This window comes from Melospiza georgiana, chromosome 13 (assembly GCF_028018845.1).
Source record: "Melospiza georgiana isolate bMelGeo1 chromosome 13, bMelGeo1.pri, whole genome shotgun sequence".
In the NCBI taxonomy this organism is placed as follows: domain Eukaryota; kingdom Metazoa; phylum Chordata; class Aves; order Passeriformes; family Passerellidae; genus Melospiza; species Melospiza georgiana.
In genome coordinates this window covers 10,180,814-10,207,698 of record NC_080442.1, presented here as the reverse complement: position 1 = coordinate 10,207,698, position 26,885 = coordinate 10,180,814, and the positions used below count along the sequence as shown (strand labels likewise).

At 40.9% G+C, this 26,885-nt stretch overlaps 1 protein-coding gene across 5 annotated transcripts in view; it reads left to right on the top strand.

Annotated features, from left to right (window-relative positions):
- FBN1 (fibrillin 1) overlaps window positions 1-26,885 on the top strand; it is a 141,492-nt gene that overhangs the window by 97,638 nt on the left and 16,969 nt on the right. For all 5 annotated transcript variants that reach the window (XM_058033121.1, XM_058033123.1, XM_058033122.1 and 2 more), the window contains exons 31-49: window positions 629-754; window positions 8,814-8,936; window positions 9,475-9,597; window positions 11,327-11,452; window positions 12,968-13,090; window positions 13,650-13,772; window positions 14,648-14,812; window positions 15,219-15,287; window positions 15,404-15,529; window positions 16,785-16,907; window positions 17,018-17,176; window positions 18,027-18,098; window positions 20,404-20,529; window positions 21,284-21,406; window positions 23,116-23,241; window positions 23,939-24,055; window positions 24,398-24,526; window positions 24,795-24,914; window positions 25,362-25,487. In XM_058033121.1, coding sequence (XP_057889104.1) covers window positions 629-754; window positions 8,814-8,936; window positions 9,475-9,597; window positions 11,327-11,452; window positions 12,968-13,090; window positions 13,650-13,772; window positions 14,648-14,812; window positions 15,219-15,287; window positions 15,404-15,529; window positions 16,785-16,907; window positions 17,018-17,176; window positions 18,027-18,098; window positions 20,404-20,529; window positions 21,284-21,406; window positions 23,116-23,241; window positions 23,939-24,055; window positions 24,398-24,526; window positions 24,795-24,914; window positions 25,362-25,487 — 2,325 coding nt within the window. The remainder of the gene's footprint in view (window positions 1-628; window positions 755-8,813; window positions 8,937-9,474; window positions 9,598-11,326; window positions 11,453-12,967; window positions 13,091-13,649; window positions 13,773-14,647; window positions 14,813-15,218; window positions 15,288-15,403; window positions 15,530-16,784; window positions 16,908-17,017; window positions 17,177-18,026; window positions 18,099-20,403; window positions 20,530-21,283; window positions 21,407-23,115; window positions 23,242-23,938; window positions 24,056-24,397; window positions 24,527-24,794; window positions 24,915-25,361; window positions 25,488-26,885) is intronic.

Here is a 26,885-nt window from a genome sequence, read left to right as displayed (position 1 = left end):
TTGCACAAGTGCAAATGTAATCTGTGTATCCCTGGAGGTTGGGGTGCAAACATGATCTGTAGCATTGCATCTTTGTGTCCTCTTCCAGTGTGGTTTTTTTATGCAACTTAGGTAAAAGAGTGCCTGCAGAAGGATATCTAGCAAGATAAACCACCAATGCTAATTTAAACTTGTCTCAGACAAAACTTTGTGGAAGTGTTGTACCTTGGTACAACAGAGTTGGGAAACAGCATATCTCCAAAACCACATTTTCACATTTTAATTTAAAATCTTGAGTGTATTTCGAGAGAAATGTCAGACAAAACTAGACAATGCATGCAGGCATATATATAAATGTGTACAGACACATATATGTAGGAATTATCAATAATCACAGCCATTCTTTGGATATTGTACTGCACCTTAGTGTCTATTTTTACAAAAAGCTGGCATTAAAGGTATGTTAATGCAGATATGGTTATTAACAGTTACCCCATATCTCAAAATGTGTGCTTGTATGCTAGGTAAGGAATAACTACTATAAACAGCTTTTTCTTTGCATGTCTAGACCTGTGTTTGTATCAGAATTAATATTGAAAGAGATTTTTCCATTACTTTCTAAGACATCTTAATTCTTGGGGTTTTTTAGATGTTAATGAGTGTGATCTGCATCCAAACATCTGTCTGAGTGGAACCTGTGAGAATACAAAAGGCTCATTTATCTGTCACTGTGATATGGGCTATTCAGGCAAGAAAGGCACGACTGGTTGCACAGGTAAGTTTTAAAGCTTAATTATTAATTTTTACTTAAACTCATGAGTCTGCTTTTCTGGTGTTTAGAACCTTCTTTCACTGTGCTTGTTTTCACTTACTTGTGCTCCTATTTTACCTCTCATCTGAATTTGCTGAGCTTGTGTTCTGCTAAACTTCAGTGGTACAGCATTCAGCCTGATGCTGCTTCTGCTGAAATGAGTGGAGCGAGGATTGGGATCAAAATTGGGTGTGTTACTGCACAGTTGTTCATCTGAGAACAGAAAATGCCATTCTATGTAACTTGACAAACTCCTGAGGACCTCAGTGCATTTGGATTAGTGAATTGTATGCTATGCAAGCAAATAACATGTATCTGTTCAAAGTATTATTTGGCAAACACAGATGGTTTGAAATATATGCTAAAATATATTTTCAGTTTTTGCAAAGTGTCGACAATACAGTTACACAACTACGTTCTATCAGCTGAATCAGAATTTGCTTTATTTCATTTATTGCCAGCAAACAGAAATGAGATTCAAATATACACGCTCTGAGGCCATGATATTAATAATCCAAGTGCTGGTGTCTCAAGCCAAGGTGTTGAGAGTCTTAGACTTTGCCCAAATATGAATGCAAACATATGTTTAATATAATTTTTAATGTAGACTTAGGGTAAACACATTTCTGGCAATTTCTTTGAGACACACTTTTATTCTTAGTCTGCACTTATTGTACAGATTTAATAATATATTTTTTTAAGTGCCCCAAATATATGAAGCTGTTTTTTTACAGCTCTCACAGAAAAGTCTGAGAGCTGGAGATGTATTTTGCATATTAGGCTATGGATGAATAATCGTGCATTAGTAACAGCTGCCTTTGACTTACATATGAACTGATCTAAATCCAAGAAATCCCTAATTGTACTCTTTAGACCAACATTTCAGTGTTCTTTTTTTCTGTGCTAAATGATATGAAGATTTTCAGAATTCTGGACCTGAACACCCTCACACTGATCAGTCACACATGGTGCAGCTGTCAGTCCCAGCCTAGGGAGCAGGCTGGGAAGATGAAGCAGTGAGTTGAAGGCAAAAGATTGAGAAAGGTCATGGAGGCAGGGGAGGAATCTCAGGGATGGCTTCTGGAGAAGTGTCTGGAAATAGCCACCATTCTGGCATCATGTGATTCAAGGTGGTGCCAGATGTCCCAAGCAATATTTTTTGTTAAAGGAGACGCCAGGAAATCCCTCTGTCCTAGTCCCAGCCAAGCCCTGACCTGTGGATGGACATTGTCATGAAGGCTCTTGCCACCTCCTTACACATTTTTAACCTTTCCTGCTGCTTTTGTCTGCATGCCAGTATTTCAGAGAGTTTGGCATTCACAAGGAAAAACAGCAGAACACTTTAATTCCAAGAGATACTATAGAAGGGCTCAGTAATTTGAAAGAGCCCCATGGTCTAAGATGAAAAAGTGAAGTATCAGTTATGCTGATACAGCTGAGATGGGATCATACTCAAATAATGAATTTTTAAAAAATGATTCAAATAAGAAAGCAGGAAGCAGAGCAGGAAATTTCTAGATTGGTTAAATAATGAAAAAACTGTGGGTGCAGATCCCATAGTGATTACATTGGGTAGGTTCTCACATTCTGTTTTTTAAAATGTCTTATTTGCTGCTGGAGAATTTTGAATTTCTCATTTCTTGTTTGCACAATATTAGAGCAGAGTTGAAGTTCCCAGGCTCAGGTACTGCAGACCATCAGAGCCTCCTTCAATATTTCCTCAGGATGGACCTTGCCAACCGCATTTTGACTCCAGAACCCAGTTCTTGTCTTACAGACAGATCAAAAGCATCCACAGTTTTTAGGAATTCCCATGGAAAGAAAAAAGTTACAAAAACATGTAGAGCACTTTGAATGGGAGATCCTCTGTTTCTAAGAACAACTAAATCATGTCCTTTGGGTTCCATTCCAGTTTTGTCTAAGTATTTCAGCTCCCTTGTCATTACTGAGTGATTTCATTTTAACAAATAAACTTGTTTCCCCCCCCCCCCAATCATTTAATAGTATTCAGAATCCACCCACTGACTTACATTCCCATCCCACACAGATGTTAGTTGCCCTAGTTCTCCCCTCTCCTTGGTTCTCAGTAAGAATGTGGACAGAGTTTAGTAACAAAACCACGATTTTAAAAATACTATGCAAAAATGCAGGTTGTAGATGCAGCTTTCCAACATCAAGTGCTGTGAATAGTTTAATTTCCATTCACAAGGCAAACTGTGATAATCCAGGCTTAGAACAGTTCATTTTAAATTTTCCTGGGCAGGCAATGGTATGCAGCCACTAGAGAGGAGATTGCTGTGTTTTCCCCTATCTCAGTTCCAGATCAGCCAGCTTTATGACAAATATCTTGTCTCTGCTTTTTCTGTCTATAAAGTATACATGTGCTTGTGCAGAAATGAAGTCCTGCTTTGGAACTTGGGTTTGTCTGTTGTGATTCATCACCACTGAATTTCTGCCTGTAAATCTGCAGTATTTCACTGTTGATGTAGAGACTTAAACTTGCTCTGGTATTTTCACAGAGAAACAAATTCCTCTCTGACTCTCCCATCCATCCTTGCAGTTATGGCTGTGTGCACAGCCCCCTGGTTGTTCCTGGTGGAGGGGGGCTTGGACAAGTTTAAGGTGCTCTTCACAGAGTCAAACTGAAAGAGGTGAACTTGGCAGTAATTTCCCAACATAGCCAACAGATCAAAAAGGAATATGTTACAAGTCAGCTGGATTTCTCCACAGCAGGCTCAGGGAGCTGGGAGGCTGAGACCAGGCTCTGATTCTGCAAGGGCCATGCTGTTGCCATGTGGAGGAAGGCTGGTGGAAGTTACTCAGCTGCAGCCTTGGTGTGGGCTGTGAGCTTGGAGAGTTTGGTGTGGAGCATCTTCCACTGATGACGGCGTTAGTGGCTACAGGAAGAGTGAGTGCACACTGCATACCTGCATGGCTGACAGGAACTTGGGTCAGACATTTGAGGCAGGGAAAGGAAGAGGTGAGCCTGTCATTTGCTCTCAGAAATAGAGCCATTTGTGACTTGTATAATGTACTCTCCTCTCCATTATTCGTGGCTTCTGGCCATTAATAATACATTGTGTTTCAGGCTTGATGGCACAAGAGAGTTCTGGTACCAGTGAAGCATATGTTTGCCATCATGAGTCTGGGAGCTGGCTGTGTCAGGCCAAATACCAGAGGATGATAATGAAATCCTGCCCACCAAAGGGGGGTATTACAGGAGGAGTGTACTGGCAGTAGGCATCTGTCCAGCAATAACACACTGTGCCTCAGTGTGCTGATGATGTAAGGATGGATAGCAGGCAAGAGCTGAACTGTCCCATGTGAAACTCCAAGACTACAGTATGCTGAATAAAATCTGAGAGTGATTCCAAAAGAGAAAACAATTTTACATATAGGAAGATGAGAATAGGGAATTTTTTCCCATGTATTTCTCAACTAATATGACCACCAAGATGAAATTCACAGTCTTTTCCCTCTAAAAAGCCTTAGTTTTTCCTACCTGATTACATGGGCAGCAGCCCAGGAGGAGGAAATGCCTTGTGACTTCCACCAGACGACTGGCCCTCGGGGAACTGGGCCCAGGCTCGCGATGCCAGCGAAACGTCAGTGCAGTAAAATGCACAGATATGCAGAGACTGCCAAAAAAATGTAAAAGTCAGAAAATGCTTAAGGGATTTGCATAATTGCTGACAAACAGTACTGATTTATAGGTGGAGTCTGAATTAAATTTACAGTTTGCTAAGGATTCTTATAGATCATTGAAGCCCAATGAAACCTAATAGAAAACAGTACACAGAGTACCTGGAGGATCGCATACCCAGTGATGAACATGTGAATTTTCTTCAGTTAATGTACACTCTCATTCTGTTCAAATGCAAAGGAATGTTTCTAGAATGTAGGTGAGGAAACAGTGACTTATTCCCATGCTCCTCTCTGGCCAGCTTCAGTGATCCACTTCCAGAGTGGGTAAGGGTGTGTTGTGCAGATATTGGCTAGCAGTTTCTTTCCTTTGGTAGCCACATTTTGCAAGCATAATGCAAAGGGTGACAGGTATATATGATGTATTTTTTCTGCACACACACTGAGAGCCCTAAAAGTTTGTGCCACTGTGATTAATGGGAGAGGCACTTTATTAATTGGCAAAGGCTCGAGAGAAAAAATATTTGTCCAAAGAAGAGAACTGAAGGAGTCAACAAAACAGGGTGACTGACAGGTTTTTTTCCCCAGAGTGCTTAGGATTGTTATGATGTCAGGCCTGCATATTATTTATTGTGCGTATTCTCATCTGTTGTAGGCAGACAGCTCTCTTAGCAGGAATGGGAGTTGTGCAATTGCAGAGCTGAGAACATGTGTGCAGCAGCACTGGGGCACAGTGGGACCGGCTGAGGATGCAGTGTCAGTCTCTGACTGGAATGTCTTTATTTTCCTTGGCTTGTCACGGACTCATGCTGGAGGCAGAAGGAGAAGGTTGATATAAATCAGTGACTCACTCCTTTACTCTGTAGTGAAAATCCCCATGAAGTCAGTGGGAATAGGCCATCATTGTGTGAAACCCTGACTTCAGTAGTGTCCTCGTGGGTGCTCTTTGGGTCATGATACCTTTACTCAGACCGAGTAATGCCTTTGTCTTCAGACAATTAAATGGAACTAGCTGGAGTATTTGAAGAGTATAGTACTGTTTGTACTGCCATGCAGACAGAACAGGGAGACAGAACTGGACTCATGCTTTTATTAAAGATCTTGAGTTAATTTTTCCCCTACAGAGCTCTACTTCTCCTTTCTGTTTCATTCTGTGAAGCCATAATTCAATACTTATGGCAACGTAAATCCATATTAAGCTCCAGTATAAGAAGGCATAAATTCCAATGATTTCAGTGCACTGTTTACACAGAGCCATGTTTGGTCTGAGATCTCTTTTGCCTTGGAAATAATGGCAGAGTAATAAATGTAGACTTACAACTCAGCTGTGCAAAGAAAGGAAAGAATTGGGATTATAGCAAAACAACATCAGAGTTAAACAGAGGGGAAAAGAAGTAAAATCTGGGATGAAGCCAGTGATGGTATTTTATATGCCTCAATCATCTTTCATTTAATTATCTGAAGAAACTTCCCATACATCATGGAAATAAGCCCTGCAAAGTGCCTTTAAAGGTAGATGGCATTCGAGAATACAATTTGCATTCCCTATTTGATCTTTACCCAGGCAAAAAAAGTGTGGAAATCTATTGAAATTTTTTACTGGAAAAAAGATTTTTTTTTATTCAAAGCAACTGGAATGACATTTCAGTGGCTGATGCCTGAGAAAGTTGATCCCATTATAAATACCCGTATTTGGGTATAGATTTATATTTGCAGCATTCATTCCAAGGAAGATTCTAAGCTTTTTAGAGTGTGTGTCAAACAGCTGATGGGGAACAAGTGTCCACTGCAAGGGCCCCAGTGTTGTGGTGCTGCTGTTCTGCTGGGAGGTATTAGTGGGGATTCTCAGGTACAATGTGTCAGTGGGTCAGTGCTTGGTGGGATGGAGCCCACAGTCACTTTATGGAGAGTGGAAAATTTGGCTTAAATTGGAAAATTTTTCTTAAATCCGAGCCTGAGCATGACTTCATTGTGGTGTAGCTGTTGCATGCAAGTTTCTGTTTGTGTTTGCTGGTGGTTTAAAAAAAATTCTTGGCAGAAACCTCTCTTCTGGTGATGGGGTTTTTTTGTGTTTTGTTGTGCTCTGCAGGGTATAAGGAAGCTTGTGATTGTATGTTTCAAAGCACCAAACAATCAAATACAGAGGAGTCTTAATGTGAGCAGTGGTTTAACAGTTTGGAGTTTAAAATCATGTAAAAGTTAAAATATAGAGTGTTTGTCTCAGCTTTTTTATGTCAGTGTATACTGTAGCTAACCTCTCTAAATTCCTTCCAGTCTTTCCCCAAGCCAAAATGAGTTGCATTTTTTTCAGGCCACCCTTAAGATTTTTTGACAGATGCAAGTTTCCTGTTTAGTGTGATGTTATCTTCATGAGTTTCTGCACATGCTAAAGGCAAAACTGCTCTGAGATTATTTGCTCCTGACCCTTTTTTAAGTTTTAAGAAGTAAGTGTCCATTTGCATGTTTTCAGGCCTGGAGTTAACATTCATTAATGGTAGATTCCAGCTGCCAGATTTAGATTCATATCTAGATGTCAGCATTCAGATTATGGGAATGCTCATGTCTGGAGTTTTGAGTCAAAGCAATGCCTCACTTAGAAAGAGACTCAGAAAAGCAAGATTGGATTAAATTCCACTTCAACAGACTAAAAAAACTCCAAAGCATTAAAAGCCAACCCACCAAAAAAAAAAAAAAATACAAAAAAAAACCAATCCCAAACAAACAAAGCAAAACAAAAAGCCCAAAAACCAAAGCACAAAAAAAGCCCCCAAAATCTCAACAACAAAAAACCTCAAGCAAGCACAAAATTCACCAAACAAACGCCCCATCCCTCCCAGCCAGCACTCATTTTGGGTGTTTTCTGGCCTTGAGTATTTAATTTTAGGATAATAGACAGATGTAGTCCGCTCTTTGAAGTCATATGCTGCCTTTATGAAAAGGCAAAATATGTGTACAAGGCATAGTGAAAGGACACAGCCTTTTGTTTAGAGAAGTGTGGACAGAAAAACTTAAGAAAGTGTTGTAAAGGAAATAGTTAAGGTGATATCTGCTCACTTTCTGCATTAGCTCCACAACTTCACCGTCTTTAAAGAGCTAATTGTTTGCAGGTAAAATCATAGGGAAATTGAAGTCTGTGATTTTGGGGCTGGAAATCCCAAAGGTTGTTACATATTTGATGTCTGATGCCTTTCTGGAGGGTCTGAGCTGGGTTTTTGTCTGTGGAATCACATAGAGTTATGAGCTTGTTTTGCCTTTCCATCAGCTGTTTTACAGAGGGAGATGGTTTGGCTTACAGCAACATCTAAGACACCTGGGAGAGCTGAAAAATGGGAATCAGTTTTAAGTGGTTTGATGTGGACCCTAGGTAGGTTGCATCCTGCATGGAGGTAAAGTGTAGTTCAATAGGGCAGTTACAGAAAATACTGTAAAATCCAAAGCTCAGATAGGCAAGAAAATTCCTGCCAGTTTTGTTTCAGTTACCAGTAATAACTTCTGAAAACATCACCTTTTAGTTTATACATTCTTCAACTACTTATACGGAGCATTAATATTGCTTAGTGAGAAGAGCAGGAAGAATGGAGTCCAGTTTGGGTTTTGTAGTCTATACATTTTGACATTGCCAGAGAATGCCCAAACATGAAAATAAGGTGAAAATAGCAAGTACTGAAATAGAATGTGCTGGCACGACCATCTATGTTGAAGACTGGATGACTTGCTGCCTGGTGTCTCCAAGGATGCTTCTTCCCACTGAGTTCCTAATTAACTGCCTGCCTGATGAGCTCCTCAGCTCTCCTGGTAAATGCAGTGGTACAGCCTGTCCCCAGCCTTGCACACAGCCCCTGGCCAAGCAGAACCTGCTTCATTCCCTGCCTGGGGACAATCCTAGGGGCAGCTAGCTGGTGGTGCCTGGCTGGAGTTCATCAGCGTCTGTGCTGGGGGCTGTGGGAGTGCTGCATTCCAGGAATCCCTGGGCAGCAGAGTTTCCTTTGACACTTTTTAGCAAACTCTGCAGTGCGGAGTCACTGTTGTAGTCCCTCTCTGCAGACTCTGCCCATCTCTGCAGGATGGGCACTCTGGGAAGGCTGTTTCCTGAGGTACTGTCTTCCTTCTGAAATACACTTTGGAGTGAGCTGCAGCAGCACTGCTTTATGTGCCTATCAGAACAGGTAGTGGGACAGCATGTTTGAAATGCGCTACCTGCTCCTTTTTCCTTTCCTTTCCTTTGTTGTGATTTCATCTTCAGCTTCCTTTTTAAATGCCATGTTGTAAAAAATGCAGACTTGCTTTCATGTTCACATTGCCTTTCTTGAGAAATTCTAGTGTCAGTTGTCTGGATATGAGAAAGTGGTTCCACGAGCTGCTCAAACATCTCTGTTTACAGATATCAATGAGTGTGAAATTGGAGCCCATAACTGCGACAGACACGCCATATGTACAAACACAGCAGGAAGCTTCAAATGTAGCTGCAGCCCTGGCTGGATTGGAGATGGTATCAAGTGCACAGGTGAGACTCTTATGCATTTGTATTTCTTTGTAAGGCCAGACCACAATGGAGTTCTAGCAATTCTGAAAAAAGTAATACTACACCTATAAAATGTGAAGGCAAGTGGTTATTGAACTGTTAGGTTGATTTGACATGATCTGTTGGAGGACAAGTCCTTCACCATGGTATCTGTGAAATCAGCCTTATCTCCTGTTTGATTTGTGAAATGATGAGAACAGACTGAACCATGGAGAGAGATGCTTTGTGCTTGAGGGCAGCTGATGGGAGGCATGAGGAGCCTCCTGGTGCTCCCCTTGAAAACAAGGTACAGGCCTTAGTACTGAGTGCCTGGAGCTTCCTCACAGTTAGCTTGTCAGACTTCTTTGGTGGGCTGCAAATAAGCTGTTCCCCACTTTTTCAGTCAGATGGCCACACATATGTATGGGTTTTATTATGAAAGATTATTTAAAGTAGAGCTTCTGTGTGCCATACCCTGTTTAAACTTTGTGTTCATGTATGGGTTTTTAACTAATTTTTCCCCTGTTTTATTACTTTAAAGATCTGGACGAGTGCTCCAATGGAACCCACATGTGCAGCCCACATGCTGACTGCAAGAACACGATGGGCTCGTACCGCTGCCTGTGTAAAGAGGGTTACACTGGGGATGGCTTCACTTGTACAGGTGAGCTCAGGAGAGCAATGGATCAGCTCCCTGCAACCTAAGTTAGTCTGTGATCCAATGCACAAAACCAGCTTTTAAATATTTGAAATTATCATTAATTGTCTTCTCACCTAGGTTGCCACAGCTTAAAAGAAATATTATATATTATACATAGTCTAAGTCAATCGCTTTTTTTCCCTTGATAAAATGTAATTTTTCATTCTGCTTTTCTTGTTAGTTTAAATGAGTGGCAAAATTTCTAAAACAATGCTTGAATATGTAATTTGGCTAGTTAGTAAACTAGTCCATTGGCTACTCACCTTAACACTTAAAAAGTAGGGCATATGCATCAAAATTACTTCACAAAATTGCCTAAAAATGTTTGTCCTTTCCTCAAGTGAGTGTGTGATGTCTGTCTGCCTTACTCCATCATCCTGAGAGCTGCTGTCAGGATGCAGTGCTGGCATGTAGAATGAAGGAAGTAGCTGCTTCTGAAACCTCATTTTATAAACTGTAAATGAGATTATAAAACTTTGCTAGGGAGATGTTTCCCACCCACACTTCAGTCTTCTGCTTTGAAGAGCAGATTAGCTCATGTGTGCTCAGTCATGAGGAGCCCTGCTCTTGCACTGAGGATTGCAGTGTGGCTGGGGATGTTGCTGCCTGGAGCAGAGCCATGTCCCAGAGCTGGTGGGCCAGCTTTTCAGCTGGTGCAAATCAGCAGCTCTCTATCAGATGCAGAAGGTTTTTAGAGCATCTGAGAATCTGGATTATCAGGTTTAAGGCTGGGTTTGAATAATTCCAAATTCTAAGCAGACCTTGGAATTCTGTTTAATTCTCTCAGTGTAATTTCATCTTGAATCTGATTCAGCTTCCTTAGTGGCCTTCCTAACCCAGTGCTCTTTGTTAATTTCCTGTATGATGATTTCCAGGAGTCTGTAGGCTACACCCTTCAGATGAACTGCTTATAGAACTCTACATTCAGTAGAACTTTTTTTCTATTTGGATACTTTATTGTTTGTGAATTCAAGAGGTGTCTGGGACTCAAGCTAGAGCACTCAAATGCTCTGTAAGCCCTCTGCCAAACTGTGCAGTGTGCAGCATTCTCCCTGGTAGGTGATTTTTGATTTACCAGCCATGGACTTTTCAGAACTCATGCTGCCAGCCAGACTCTGTTGCAATAAGGAGGTGTTTTGGTGATGTGCAACATTTCAGCTTGAGAGTAAGGGCCATGATCTATCCAAAGGTGAGTGGAGTCCAGTAGGAAGGCTGTTTCTCTCATCAGCTGTTAACCTGCAGTTTAGTTTTGATGAAGTTCTTTTTGTCAGTGTTTTGATGTTTGGCATGGAGAACTGCCTATTACCCTATGTTTGCTCACTGCATAGTAAACCTCTTTTTTTTTTTTTTTTTCCAATTACTGCCTCTAGGCTTTGCTGTAATAGAAACAATAGCTATAATAAATTTCATGTGCTCATTCTGAGTCTAAATTTGACCCTGTGACTGCCTCCAGTTGTTATTAACTGGAGCTACTATACAAGTCTCCTAAAGATTTTCCTTTTGATTAGAAGCTGTATTTGCAATATGTCAGGAATATACAGAGCTGTTACATGTACACATAGCTAGATTGCAGTTTCTTCTGCACGTGTTCAGATAGCATAATTAAAATTCTTGGAGCACTGAATGCTTCAGCTCAAATGTTGGTGAGAAAAGCATCTTTACTGCTAACTTGCAATATCCCTTCCTTTTACAGACCTTGATGAATGTGCAGAAAACTTGAATCTCTGTGAAAATGGGCAGTGCCTCAATGCCCCTGGAGGGTATCGCTGTGAATGTGAAATGGGATTTTTGCCAAGTGTAGATGGGAAAGCATGTGAAGGTAATTCTTTGTAAGCTTTGAACAACACTCAACAGATTCTGCCTTAATACTGTTTTAATGTTCCAATTTTTTACAATTGTTTGCTGTTGTGGTTGTATTGAGAACTGCATGAATTTTTTAATAGTATTTGCCTTTTTGCACTTCATACATTTATTATGGATCTGTAGATGTTCATCTACCTGCTGTATATAAAGAGAACAGCTTTTCAAAGCCTATCTTATGATATATTATTTTGGGGTCTGATTGGTGATCCAAATGGCACTGATAGCTGCCATTACTTCTTGATCATTGATGTCCAGATCTTCATTTTATTCAAAACAATTAAACAGAAAAATTTGTTAGTTCTCATTGGTATGTCTGAAGCTGAAAAGCAGTGATTTGGTAACCAATGCAATGCAAATGCTTTGATGGCTTCTGTGAGGTGCAGAATCAGAGTGTGAAGCCTTGCAGAAAGTCTGTGTGACTACACCAAAAAAAAAAAAAATCCTGTGTGACTATTTGTTCAATTTCAAAAGTGAGCTGTTAACAGTTTACAGCTCATTCATAAGAGCTTTGCATATGCAAAGATTCAAAACAATCAAATAATAAACATGTTACCAATGTGATTAAGGTAATATATTTGATTTGAACATTTGAAATCCTCATTAGTTATAGCATTAATGAGTTAAGTCAGTCAAGGAGTTGCAGCCCTATCATCTGACATAGCAATAACTCGTGACAACTGATATTTAATGGAGTTCATAAGTACATCACTTTAAAAAGGATTTTTCTCCTTGAAAAGTGTTCTGTGTATTTTTTAGAAATCTACTGAGTCAAATAATTTGAGAGTGAGTTTCTTTAAACGAAACCAATATTAGGTTTCATAATGTTTCACGAAACAATTTACTTTCAAACCTTTTAGCTAAGTTTAAATAGCTTTTTTAGAGGCTAGCTCCTGTTGCTAAAACAGACTTGCCTTCATGTCTTAGTTGTGTACACTAAGTGCAGTATTTTAAGGTCCTTTGTAAACACACACTTTTTTATTGTATCAAATTAGTTGTTCTTTGTGCAGTGCATGTGGCATTCAGTAAATACTGGTTCAGACTCAGTGATTTGAAGAAAAGACACAAAAGTGTCTGCTTGCCAAGCTTTGAAGTTCACCTTTAGGCATAGACTTTTCTCTTGCTGGTGTCCAGCTTTCTGCAGATGACTGCTGATTTTTAATAAACTTCATTTTATTAAAGCATGTCTTCTGCTATGTTCAATATTTCTACTTGTCAGATTAGCCCACTAATAAGCTAGGATAGTTTCTGGCATAGCTTCCAGAGATACTGGAAGGAGCCGTTTTCTCAAAAAATCATTATGGATTAGATTCCTTAGGCTCCAACATAAATCTTCCATGTTTCTTTTTCTTGTCTTACCTGATGTGCAGAAACTGTTGTCTTCCAGATCCATGCTGCTGAAAATGTTTGCAGTTCTCTATGTCTCAAAAAGATCAGGAAACCTCATATTTTTCTCTTCCTGTTCCTTAATCAGATATTGATGAGTGCTCACTTCCTAACATCTGTGTCTATGGTACTTGTCATAACCTCCCTGGACTCTTCCGATGCGAGTGTGAGGTGGGCTACGAGTTGGACAGAAGTGGTGGCAACTGCACAGGTAAAACTCTGCACAGCATGCCTCTTAATCTGCTGCCAGTGCCATAGTCAGCTCCTTGGGAAATTCTTTTAAGAAGCTGTACAAATCAAACTGGTTATAGGAAAATAACTTCTCTACTGTGTAACACAGGATTCACCATATCTTTTTTATGCTCCTCTTTACTGTTCTTTGTCCACCTCTGATATCCCCTTAAGAAGGGGAAAAACAGATCAGAGAATCCCTCTGGCAGAGATGTATTGTGCTTTGTGCAGTACTGGATGTAAGCTATGGCCTTGTCTTGTATTTTTCCCTTAAGTTCTTTTTTAGTACTTTATGTGAATCTTGTTCATAGATTGATTTTTTTCAGGAAAAATGCTTTTTTTTCTTTCCCCTATGAAATGATGAATTCATCTCAGACTGCTGTTCTTCTAAGATGCCTGTTTATTTTTTAGAGCTTTCTGGAGACCACTGTCTCATAACTAATGGATTTGTGATGGTCAGCATACAGTATCTGATGTATCAACAGTGCTCTTGAGTGTCCTGGAGTATTTGCTTAGGACATGCTGTGTTTTTCTTGCAGATGTTAATGAATGTGCAGACCCCACAACCTGCATTAGTGGCACGTGTATCAACACTGCTGGTAGCTACACCTGTGAGTGCCCTCCGGATTTCGAGCTGAACCCCACCCGCGTTGGATGCGTTGGTAAGGGAGCACTCCCTGTGCTGTTCACAAGGGAACTTCCACAGAGGGGCTCCAAGCTGGCTGCTTAGGAATAAAGTCCTGGGTCATGGGAAAGGGCTTGATCAGGCTCTTCAATTCCCATCTCACTGCCCCTGGCTTGGAAGCTGGAGTAGGGCAGCAGGAGCATGTCCAGAGTTGATGCAGCATGCCAGCAGTGCCCTGCTGCCAGAAGCAACCCCTTGGGGCTTGTTAGAGCTGTCCACAATTTACAGCAAGCAGGAGACAATTTTAAAATTCAACAAACTTTAGTCCACATCCAGCTGGCCCCAAGATGGCAGGCAAATGAAGCTGTGGCATGAAGCCACCCATGCTCTTGGAGCACTGTGTGCACTTGGCTGGGTGCAGCTTCATGACCAATGGAAATGCTCTTGTATTAGGCTCCAGCTGCTTAGTAATCCTAATATTTCCTTGGTTTTGTTTGTTTAAGAGGGTGTAGGATGATTCTCAAATTTTAATGTGTTTGAAATTCCTAACATTTAGTAGATGCTTTCCTGCTTGTAAACCTTGAGTAGAAGAGAGAGTAGTTGATATCTGGAACTGGAAAGATGTACTAATGTCAGGGAAAATGTGAGTGAAAATGGGAAAAAGCCTGGCTGACATGCCCTTGGACTCAATAAGTAAATTTCCTACTTTGTGAAAAGTCAAAAAAAGCCAAGATATGGAGCACCAGCAACCTACCTAAGTGGAAATGCTGGGGCCCCCTGGGCAGCACAACTTACTTGCTTTTGTGTCCTGCAAGAAATGGGAGCCATCTGTGGGTGTCCCTCACCATGGGAGGATGTGCTGTGTTTTGCTCTCTCCTAAGATGTGTTTGTCATTGTGTGCATTGTGAATAGATACACGATCTGGCAACTGTTACCTGGACATCAAAACTCGGGGGGACAACGGTGGCACCTTCTGCAGCAATGAGATTGGAGTGGGTGTTTCCAAGGCCTCCTGCTGCTGCTCCCTGGGCAAAGCCTGGGGAGTTCCCTGTGAGCACTGCCCACTGGTGAACACAAGTAAGTCTGCATTGCCTGGCTTGAGCACAGCCATGTGTTTGGTGGGATTTTTCCTAATTTAGCCAGGAATAGCTAAAATAGCTCAAATACTGGTGTGCATTTATTGTGGGCATGCAAGGGGCTGGCTTCCACTGGTCTTCACCAACAATTTTACCATTCTTTCAGAAAGGTTTTTTAGTCAGATTATTATTGTTTCTTTTGAGAAAGTTTGCTCTTACACTGAAGACTACTGAACTATTTATGAAATGGAATAACAGATAATGTTACAGAGTAAAATCTAGTATCTCTAGCTGGTTACTTTGTAAATTTACATTTAAATTATCTTAATAATCTGATCTGTTTTCAAAAACAATTGTGCTGAAACTGTTTCTACTATCATATGCTCATAAATCTGTTTTGTTTCCAGCTGAATATAAGGTTCTTTGCCCTGGAGGGGAAGGATTCAGACCAAACCCTATCACAGTTATATTAGAAGGTAATATTTGCAATTTCCTATGTTTACATTTCTGAAATTGTAAAACTCTGTAGTGCGGGTCTTTTTTTTTTTCCATTGCAAACATTAATAAAATGTTTATGTGTTTGTTTGGACAGATATTGATGAATGTCAAGAACTTCCTGGACTTTGCCAAGGAGGAAAATGTATTAATACATTTGGGAGCTTCCAGTGTCAGTGTCCATCAGGATACTACTTGAATGAAGAGACTCGAGTGTGTGATGGTATGGAGCTTTCACTTAACTAGACTTCTGCTTTATTCTTTGAAAATAAAGACAGATCAATATGCAGAGAATGAATCTTTCCTTGAAAAGGAGCACAACCAGACTAAGCACTGGAAAGCTATAGGGTGGTAAAATTGAACAAGTTGAAATACTGCATTAAGAGTGTGAAAATTCCTTCTTGACCATGTTGAAATAGATGAAAGGGTTTTTTTTATTATCATATTTTGATCAAAACCTGAAAGTCCAACCTTTTTTTCTGTAAGACATAATTTGGTAACTGGCTATAAAATAATAGCTGTTTGGTAATGGGCAATGAATAAGCAGTCAGATAAAAGAAATTTTCCCCATGAATCTGGTGGACTGGTGTGTCCATGTATTTTTCCACTGCTTTTTCACCCCTGCTTATCAAGTCATCAACTGAAAATATTGGTTTTACTGCAAAACATGTTCCTTTCCACAGCACAATCACAAGTATGTGTCACATCATGTGCCACTCTCAAGGTGTGCTGGATATAAAATCTTAAGCAACCCATCAAGTTCCAAAATTTCCTGTTGTCCATGCTGTCTTTGGTCTTCCAGATTGTTAATAATGTTAATGTAGTGTCCATGAGGTGCAAACCACTGCAGAAATACAAAACATTCAGGTCCTAAATTAAGACTGAACCAAAGTGCTTCATCCACATTATGGTTATGTAGCCCGACAGATGCTGAGTGGTTTGTCAAAGATACTCTAAAGTTTTAAGGCTGGGAAAATATTTTTGAACTTTTGGGAACTGAGGTGTTTTGGAGATGGTTTGATTTTGGTTAGATTTTTTTAAACAAAACTTAGTCTCTTGATGAAGGAAATGTGACATCTTGTGTTGAAAACTTGGCTCACTTTCCCCACTCAGGCAATGCTCAGTAGGGACTCCACAGGGAGCCACCTGGTTCATCTCTAGACCTTAGAGTCCAGAACGGAGGAGGTCCTCAAACACTATTTTTGTGCAACAGATGCAAAAGTCAAATTGCTGTTTCTGGGCTTTCACACATATCAGAGTTCCCATCTTTGCATCACAGCTGGGCTTTCCTTGGCCACCTGTGCTGCCACTTCCTTTTTTGTGTGGCTTCGCTCCACCATGACCTTCCTCAGAGCCCCTTCAGCTCTTCTCTACCAGCACCTTCCTACCTCAGGCATTACTGAGACATTTTTGTTCTCAGAAGCACAACAAGAAAGCTTCTGTGGCCACTCACTCACTGCCTGTTTGTTCTCTTCTAGATGTGAATGAGTGTGAGACACCTGGCATCTGTGGACCTGGCACGTGTTACAATACTGTTGGGAACTACACCTGCATCTGCCCTCCGGATTACATGCAAGTCAATGGAGGAAACAACTGCATGGGTGTGTGCTGGGGTTTCTCTAAAGCTTTAGCTTAGTGCTTTGGGCCAGGGAGATCATCTCCCCTAAGAGTTGCCTACTGCATTGGCCTGAGGTTTTCTTAATTTTCACAGATATGAGAAGAAGTCTGTGTTATAGAAATTACTATGCTGACAATCAAACCTGTGATGGAGAGCTGCTCTTCAATATGACCAAGAAAATGTGCTGCTGTTCCTACAACATTGGGCGTGCCTGGAATAAGCCTTGTGAGCAGTGTCCTATCCCAAGCACAGGTACATTTTTGCAGTGCAAAGCTATCTGAAGGCCTTGGTAACATCATAATCATTCTTAGTGAGTGTAACACTGTTAGAGATGCTATGTCTTTTTTTGCTCTCATGTGTCTAAAATGAAGGGATTAGTTGCCTCTTTGTCCTGGAGATGACTAGCCCCATGATGATGAAGGCATATGTGGAGTGGTTTGTGTCTGTGCTGCTGGGTTGTGCCTGCCTTGTGCCAGTTCCACTGTCTCAGAGACTTCATACTGTATATTGATTAATCCATCTCTTTGCAAGTGCTTGTTGATTCACTGTTGAGGCACTGACCAAGACTTTATTGGTGTTGCTCCAACAAATACAGAGTCTGCTCTGCTCTGCCTTGACTGCTGTTTGCCATGAAGGGCCTTTGTGCAGGCTGGGGGCTGGCAGAGATACCTTGGTGTGCTCTGGGAGTGATCTGTGTTGAGCAGCCAAATGTAAGATGTAGGAGTGTCTCTGCTAATTGCATGGGCACACAGGACTCTTCCACCCTGGGTGAGACTGCAGGACATCCCTCTGTGGTTTGAGGTGGTTTGCTTCAAGAGCAACTTCCTAGACACTTGATTCTTCCCACTTACAGTTCAGGTTTTAACGAGTCAGATCTGAAATTGTGTGCAAACACTGTAGTGCACAGGGATAGGCATAAACAGAGCAAAATCAGCATGTGATCCCAACTGACATGGTGAGTTTGGGAAAGGGGCTGCCTACCTCTGCATGCTCTGCACGTTCTGAAAGAGTCGAAGAACTTTCTTGGCCAGAGCATATGATGACTTTTTGACTGTTGATTAATTCCAAATGCTTCAATCACTGCTTTGCTTTCCTGTTGCAGATGAATTCTCCACACTCTGTGGAAGTCAAAGGCCTGGCTTCTTCATTGACATTTATACAGGATTACCAGTTGGTGAGCTGTAATTTATGTTTTGAACTAAATTCCATGCTACCTCTGCCCAGGGAAGAGGGAGGGGAGGTTTGTTTTCCCAGTTTTGTTTGTTTTTTTCATATGAGGAATAACAATTAAACAGTGTCACGGAGTTCAACCCTCTGTTTAAGTCAAACTTGAGTGCAAACTGGCTACTCCTTGCTGGCAGCAGGGACAGTTGCTGCTTGTAATCAAGGCAACACAGAGCTCCAAAGGAACTGTAATCAGGGCTACATGAGCAGGGCACAGATACTGGGAATGAGAGGTCTGGGAGTAAGGCCAACCAGCATTTGGTCTGAGAGGAACTGGGAGTCTTTCCTTCAAACTGAAGCAAGATTTAGTCTGACATTTCACATCAGTCCCCCTGGGTATTGGTTTGACACAAAAATCCTTTTTTCTGCTCAGCTGGAATATTTCTCACATATGTTATTGTGTGTTACATTTGAATCGTGAGTAACAAATTGCAAAACAAAAAGAGAGAGAGAGGAGGAATTTTAGGACAAGGAATTGAGTAAATCCCTAATGGGACTCCCTTTTGTTTTCATTTACACTAAAATGCAAATGAAAAGCAGATAATGTACCCTGTAACAAACAGAGATGGCATATAGGCAGTAATCAGATGCTTTAGCACGAAGCTGTTCTGTGGTGCAGTGTTTAGCTAGTTCAATGAAAATGTTTCTAGTAAAGTGGGGAATGTAATTTTTAAAGAGGTTACAGAAATTCACAATATTTATTTACAAGGTCATTGCTTGGAAGCAAAGTTTCTCTTTGTAGCTATTAGCATTAGTCCAGATTGTTGCAGAGTCTGCTCAGCTAATTGGGCCCAGCACCAGCAGGGAGCCCTTGGATGTTGCTAGCATGCACAGGTAGAAGCTGCAGCTGCAGTGCTTGGCGTGTGTGCAGGGCTGTTGCAGGCTGCCACAGCACAGGGCTGTGCAGGGCAGGAGCCAATGGAAACAGCAGGGCTGTCCCACAGAGCCCCCAGCACTGCCAGTGCCTGCAGGCTGTGCTGAGACTGGTGCACACACAGCTTCCCACAGCTGTGCAAATCACAGCTCTCCCTCTGCTTTGGGACCCAGGCTGTAGCCTCAGCCTCCCTCTGCTTTGGGACCCAGGCTGTAGCCTCAGCTGCTGCTTTGGGACCCAGGCTGTAGCCTCAGCTGCTGCTTTGGGACCCAGGCTGTAGCCTCAGCTGCTGCTTTGCACAGGGCTTACTCATGTCCCATACACCTGCAGGCACAGGATCAAGGGAGAGCCCTCTGCAGGGCCACTGCTCTGTGTACCCTCTAATGTTTGCTTACAGTCCAATGATGTTACTGTCTGTTTGGATTAAAGTTTTATATAGTTACTCCAGGTGTTTGTTTCAGAAACAGAAATTGTTCTGGTTTTATTTGCCCTGTATATGAGAGGACTCAAAATTACAGAATCTAATGTAGAAAATTAGGGGTTGGATCCAGCAGAAAAACAAAGCAAACAAACAAAACTCACCAAAACCCCAAACAAACAAAACCACATTATCTGATGGAAACTCCTGTCAGCTGACAATTTCCCACGATATTCTATGACTGTGTACCTCAGTGCAAATGTCAATGTTTACTGAAGGCAGAGGAGTCTCTGAACTGTCTCATGTCAGAATATTAAGATGTTTAAGGACCCAATAGGTAAGCCATATAATTGTAATAGCAGCTGGGTTTTTTCCTGCCAAAATCAGTTATTTAACTGGGGTGTATATAAGGCATTGGCAAACCCTGGCTGCCTGGCTTAATCAATCTAATTAATAGCATGTTGGCAGCACTTCAGATGTTACCTGTCATTGGCACTTTCAAATTCTTACATAAGACCCTGAAAGGCTTTTCAGATTAACTAGGGTAAAACAGTGCAAAACTAATTCTGATGAGAGTTTTCATTCAATCATGCTCTCCTGTGTTAAACCAGAGACAGTTCCATTGTCTCTCTTTGGCTCTTCCCAACAACCCCACTGGGGCACTTGGGAAGGTGAGGAGGTTCATCAGGGCTGTGGGTGGGAGGCATGAGAAGGACATGTCTTCCTCTGTATTCCTCTGTAGCAGAATATACCTTCAGTACAGAGAAGAGTCAGAACCTGAGAAAACAGGAAATACTTGAATTTCCACAGTTTGGAGTGACTTGCTCAGCTGTTCAGTTGGGAACATTCTGATGCTTGCATTATGTTTGATAATTATCTTAAAGGCAAATGCATAAGGACATACTCTGTAGCAGAAGATTCCGTGAAGTTCTCGGTACAAGCATTAAAAACTTATTCTTGCAGATATTGATGAATGCAGAGAGATTCCTGGAGTGTGTGAAAATGGGATCTGTATAAACATGGTGGGCAGCTTCCGGTGCGAGTGTCCTGTGGGCTTCTTCTACAACGACAAGCTCCTGATCTGTGAAGGTAGAGTGCTCCTCTCATTCAGAGGAATGGTGTTTCACCAGTGGCAGCTCAGACACTGCCAAATCAGAGCCTGGAAGGCATCCTTAATGAGGGGAAAATACTGCTATCAGTGTAATAAGTCTGTGTTAATTCAGACATTTTGAATTCTTTTGCATAGAAAATACCATATTTTCTGTCAGACATCTAATGTCTTGAAGGCACATGAGTCAGCAGGACTGGGAAGTAATGTCTTTTTTTTCCCATTTGACAGTAAAGCCAAGAAAAAAATAGTAGTATTGAGTCAGATCATGAGCACAATTTTTTTTTTAATTCCAAAATACTTTTTTTCTAATGGAAAAGATATTTTTGTAAAAAATAGAAACAGATGGTTGTTTATTTCTAGTTTAAACATTCCCTAACATTGTATTAGTCAGTTTAATGAAGAAACTGAAGGTAGCATATGAGTTGCTGTCATTCTCTGCTGTGTGTTATGACTGCTGGCAACAATGGGAGCTGCAGGCAAGGCATTGAGAGCTTTGAGTAAAAGCTTCTTCTTTGTGCTGCTTCTAAGTGAAAACCAATTACATTTCTAGGGAGATAAAGTTCTCCTTTTGCAGCACCTGAAGTAAAGAAAATTGATCAAATTTTTTTTTGCCTAAAGCTTTGTGATGGTGTTTACATTGAAAGCTACTAGTTCATACCTGCATACTGAAAAAAAATGCTTTTGACATCTTTCCACTTACTATAAAACTCAACTTCCTCTTTGTCTGGACAGATATTGACGAGTGCCAGAACGGCCCAGTTTGCCAGCAGAACGCAGAGTGTGTGAACACGGCCGGGAGCTACCGCTGCGACTGCAAACCCGGCTACAGGTTCACATCCACGGGGCGCTGCGCCGGTGAGTGCTGCCAGGGCTGCGGGCACCAGGGGCTTCGAAAGGCCTTGCAAAACGTCTCTCCTCTCCAGAAAGTTGGTATTTCAGGAGATGAGCTGAGCTTCAAGAGCTCTTTTAAAATCTTTTAGGGCATCCCATAATCATTGAGGTAATTCCAGGCTCATCCCATGGATGTATTAGTGGGAGTTAAAAACCTAAGTAGGTGTTTGTCTTTCATTTTCTTTAGCCCTTGTCACATCTAGGAAGGGAACACCATTTGATGCACTACCTTTCTGTATTTTCTGATTTTCATTATGATTTTCTATATGTGTTTTAGCAATTTATTTTCCACTTGTATTTTTACAAATAATTCCCTGCTTGCTGCTGGCGCCTCTGTGGATAAGGTAGATTTATCTTCTTGCCTCTACGCAATAACTGACTTGAAAAGATTATTTTTGAATTTCCTAACTTTGATATAGATTTAAACAGGGCCCATAACTTTATTTTTAAATACTTATTGAGTGGGACTGAACTTTTCTTATCAATTTGCTTTTTCTTACAATATCTTAGTCCAGAGAGGCATTCAAGTTATCTTACTTGAAGAATTGCTGAGATTTTAAAGAGTGCAGTGGGACATGCTGCTGTAAATATTAAATACTATATACATTTCTGAACAAAATAAGAATTACAACGGAAGCTAGATACATTATCCTTGGGATTTTGCTTCTCAGTACTTGAGTTTTAGGAAGTGCACTTTTCCTTGCAGTGCAGTTTTTCATTGTTTCATGTGACCCTTGTGGGAAAAGGGTGTAGTGGAAATCAGAACACTGCTATGAGAACTAAAACTTTGCTTTGTTAAGCTATGCAGTGGCACATGTAAATATTCAATATGTTCCTAATGTAATTGTTGTTGTTAAGGGTTCAGTGCAGGAGTACAGGAAGAGCAAGGGGAGGTTCTGATATGGGTTACAATTCCAAAGATTAATTGGCACAAATACTAATACTTCCCTGTATTTAGCTCTTATTTTATATGTGGTGAAAATAAAGTTACACAATTAGAGTAAAAATACAAGTGGTTGATAAAGTACGTGATCCAGCAAAGGAAGGAAATTCCCAACCACTCTGCTGGGAGCACCTTGGATCAGCCATGCTACTGCATGGAAAACTATCACACCCCTGTAGTTTATGTGCTATTGAGTCAAACCCAGTATATCACAGCCACTAGCACTAGGAGTCCTGCATTTATCTTACCCTCAAGATAGCATTCTTCTGGTGCTCTCTATTGTGGTAAACTAAATAGTTTTTCTTATAAATTAGTTTTTCACATGACTATTCATTTACCCACAAAGCACCAGAGAGTCATAGATTTTCCTTTGTCTCTGCTCTCCTGAGCTGAAGATTAGGAGTTCTTAAGACAGCATTGGCTTTCCTTCTGCCTCCTTTAAGCTGTAATTAGCAGTGCTCTCATCAATAGCATTGGGACAGCTTGGTCCTCCCTGTACACCCATCCAGTTACTCACAGCCCCATGGGATGTACAGAGGTCCTGGGCATGGGGCTGTCAGGGTCATCCATGATTGTCTAGGATTTACTTGGTACTATTTTTGTCGTTAATAAATTAAAAATACTATTTTAAGTTAGGCCATGCATGGATGCTGTCTTGGTTGCTGCTAACACATCTTCCCAGCCCTGTGGTTTAGAAGCCTCAACTTTCACTGCTCCTCTTTGTTTTCAGATCGGAATGAATGTCAAGAAATCCCCAATATCTGCAGCCATGGGCAGTGTATTGACACTGTTGGAAGCTTCTACTGCATTTGTCACAATGGATTCAAAACCAATGATGACAGGACAATGTGTATAGGCAAGTATATCAAATTAAACTTAGCTTAGGCTCTCATTAAAATAGTTACTAAGCCTGTCCTCTCTGTAATAAGGAGTTGCATTACAATATCTGAGATTGTGAGCCATTTAACACCAGACAAAGGTGCAAAACTGGCCATTAGAGATGATCAAAAGCTGATACTGAATGAAAACCATCTCATTAAAATAGAGTGAACCTTTGAAATTACATATCCTGTCTAATGAACTACTAATGTTTTCATTTTTGAAGAAAATATTCATCCTAGAATTTTCTGGAGCATCTTATTTATTCCTTTAGGCAAGAAATTTAATAGATTATGATTGCAATGCAGCAGTTATATACAGCTTACTTGTTAATAGAGTGAATGAAGGGTAGATTTCTTGCCAGAAAAAAACCTTTTACAGAAACAGTCATCTTCATTAACAAGGACATTTTGTATTTCACCCATTCACAGCTATCAGTTGTGTGTTGTATGAGCAAATTGAGATTTCAGAATACTTACAATTAAAGTAGATTACACTTACTTTGGGAAGGGTGGTATAGGAGCCAAAGTAAAGTAAATGATTGTTGGACCCTTCATTATTTTTGTATATGTTAATACCAAGTGTGTAAGTGTATGTAAAATCTCTTTTTGAGAGCTGTGACAGTCCTTTTCCCTTGTGTTGAGTGTGGTTATTTCTCTGCTGTTCCTTTGTAGACATTAACGAGTGCGAGAGAGACGCCTGCGGCAACGGAACCTGCAGGAACACCATTGGCTCCTTCAACTGCCGCTGCAACCTGGGCTTCATCCTCTCACACAACAATGACTGCATAGGTGAGGAGTGCTGAGCACAGGGACGTGTTCCTGAGGCTTCCTCCTTCTAATAGAAGTGCCATAAGTACTGTTAAGTAACCCTATGTGTCAGTCTCAAAAGGCCTCTTTGATTCTGCACTGCTCCCCTTTCTAGAGCCACTTGAATGTTGGACCAAGATACAGAAACATTTGGGTTCCACTCCTGCTCTGACAATTTTATAATAGAGTAATTTCTTCTCACTTGCTTTTGAAATGAGATTGTGTTACCAGTTACTTTGTTGATATGGTGGAAACAGAAATCTCACTTACCCAGTTTCCATTGTTGCTGATGTTTCTGACATCTTTCAATGTTATTTGTCCTAGACGTGGATGAGTGTGCAAGTGGAAATGGAATGCTCTGCAGAAATGGTCAGTGTGTGAACACCATTGGGTCCTTCCAGTGTCTCTGCAATGATGGCTATGAGGTGGCTCTGGATGGAAGGACTTGTGTTGGTGAGTGCTTTCTTTTAGGGTTGAAAAAAAGGGTGGCAAACCTTGAGCAGATATACTTAGTGAAACAGTGGGGTCAGAGAGAACTGCCACACTGCCATCATTGTACCTGGCAGAAAGAAACAATTACAAGAGGACAAGAAGATGACTCCTCCCACTCCTGAAAAGTTCCACTTTCAGTTTGATGGAATCAAAATTAAAGTGGCCATAGTCAGAGATTTATTGAGATAACAGCAATTACCTCCAATAAATTGTCTTTCTTTTCTTCTAGATATCAATGAGTGTGCACTGGAGCCTGGAAAATGCTCACCAGGCACATGCCAGAACTTGGATGGCTCATTCAGATGTATCTGTCCTCCTGGATACATCCTGCAGAATGACAAATGTGAAGGTGTGTACAGAACAATCTTTCTTCTGTCTATTTCTTAGCTGCTCACAATTGTTACCTATTCTCTTTGCATTTAAATGTGAGTAATGTTTAGTCCTTTCTGGCAGTGTACAGTTCTGAACTGTAGCCACTAGTAAGTCTCTCATTTCATAGAAAAGGTCTCTCCAGCATTTGTTTGAACCAGAACTACTTGTTCTGAACCCTAGAAAAATATAATCTCAGGCTGTTTCCTTGGTGATACACTGCTGAAGTTTGCCTACTGCCTGAGGATTTGAAAACTAACTGTGGATTTTGCACTTGGGTTACTGCTTCCTCTTTCTTTCTTTTTTTGGGCTTTTTTGTTTGTCAAATATGATAGATATCAGTGATGATGTAAGATAGTCCTTTATGTAGTACAGCTGCCAGTGTAAATATTATTGTTTCTCATCTCTTTAATTACTTTTCTTACAGACATTGATGAGTGTGTGGAACAGCCAGAAATTTGTGCCCTGGGCACATGCAGCAACACTCCAGGCAGTTTCAAATGTCTGTGTCCAGAAGGCTTTGTATTGTCTTCCACAGGAAGGCGATGCCAAGGTAAGTTCATTTCTATTTTCTGGCATTTCAAAATTTGTTTGCTGTTTCATAAAAGCCTTTTTAGCGAGCTGTTTCTAATACAGTGAGAAAGCTCTGGACTCAGACAGTGTTTTTCATAGGGAAAACATGATAATTCTGTAGCTGGGGCCAGGTTCTGTCTTGCCCTAACATCTGTTTTTCATTAAACAGAACACTGCAATAAAAGGGGTGAAGTTAATGTTAAATGCACCAGGTTAAGCAAAGAAATTATGTTGTCCTGAAATCCTTTGTTACACCCCTGGAAGAAATGTTGGGGCTACCTGGATTCTTGGTAGACACCAACAAGACCCAGAGATGGAGCATGAATAGACAGGAGGCTCAAGGCAGCATTTCTGGTTTTAAGACTCTCCTTGGCACTCACCATATTCACCATAACACTTGTTATATGCTGATCCTCTCTGCAAACGTGGGTGGAAAAAAAGATTATTGGAAAAAATTTGCAAACAATGTTGTGTGGACAATAAGTACCCATCTGCTTAGGGAAATCTGAAGTGTCATTTGGCTTCCAGATTACTGCATACACAGTTCAGAGCCTAAACATGGGCACTAACAGATGAGATGCTAAAAGCTGAATATCTAGTAATTAAAAGCCACAGGTTAGTTTATTTTGTGTATAAAGAATAAGCACAACAAATTAGGGAGTGAGTTACTTTAAAGGCTTTGGAAATTATTAAATAGATGCAGCATTAAATGTCTTATACTCTGTGCACAGTGGGAACCACTGATGACTAAGACCTTTATAAGGACCTCTGAAGTTTTGTTTGGCACAGAGCAGTGATGCTTGTTGACACCATAGCAAGTTCTTCCCTTCACAGTGGGCTAAATGAAATTGTGGTTTTGGTAAAAGTGAATCCAACCTGCAGTAAACATTCATCCAAGTCTTCAAACCACCATGCAGTTTGGCACAGTTACTTCACTCAACATCAAGAAAGCATGTTTTAGCTCTGTTTATGTAGCTTGTATAAATGAAGTTTCTTTAAGTCTGAGGGTTTTTTTTTCTTCAGGTGAGAAGAAAAATATCACAAAAACCCACTGAGAAACAAAATCCTAAAAACGAATGCCGCCCAATCGTCTGCTTTTTAACATAGGCCACTGTTCCACACAAAGTCAGGGGAAAGTGCACACTTGTGTATGAATTTCAAAAGGGCTTCTTTCTATGCCCTAAAGAGGACCGTTCTTTTTTTCAAATATCTCAGGCCAAGCAAAGTTTTGTTTAAAACTTCCCATTACCTAGGACTTTGTTAAAACCTGGACATTGCCCAGCATTGATGCTGCAGCCGGAAAACTGGATGAGCAGCTGCTTCCAGAACTGCCCTGCTGCTGTCCCCCTGCCAGCACAGAGAGCTGCCAGCTCCCTTC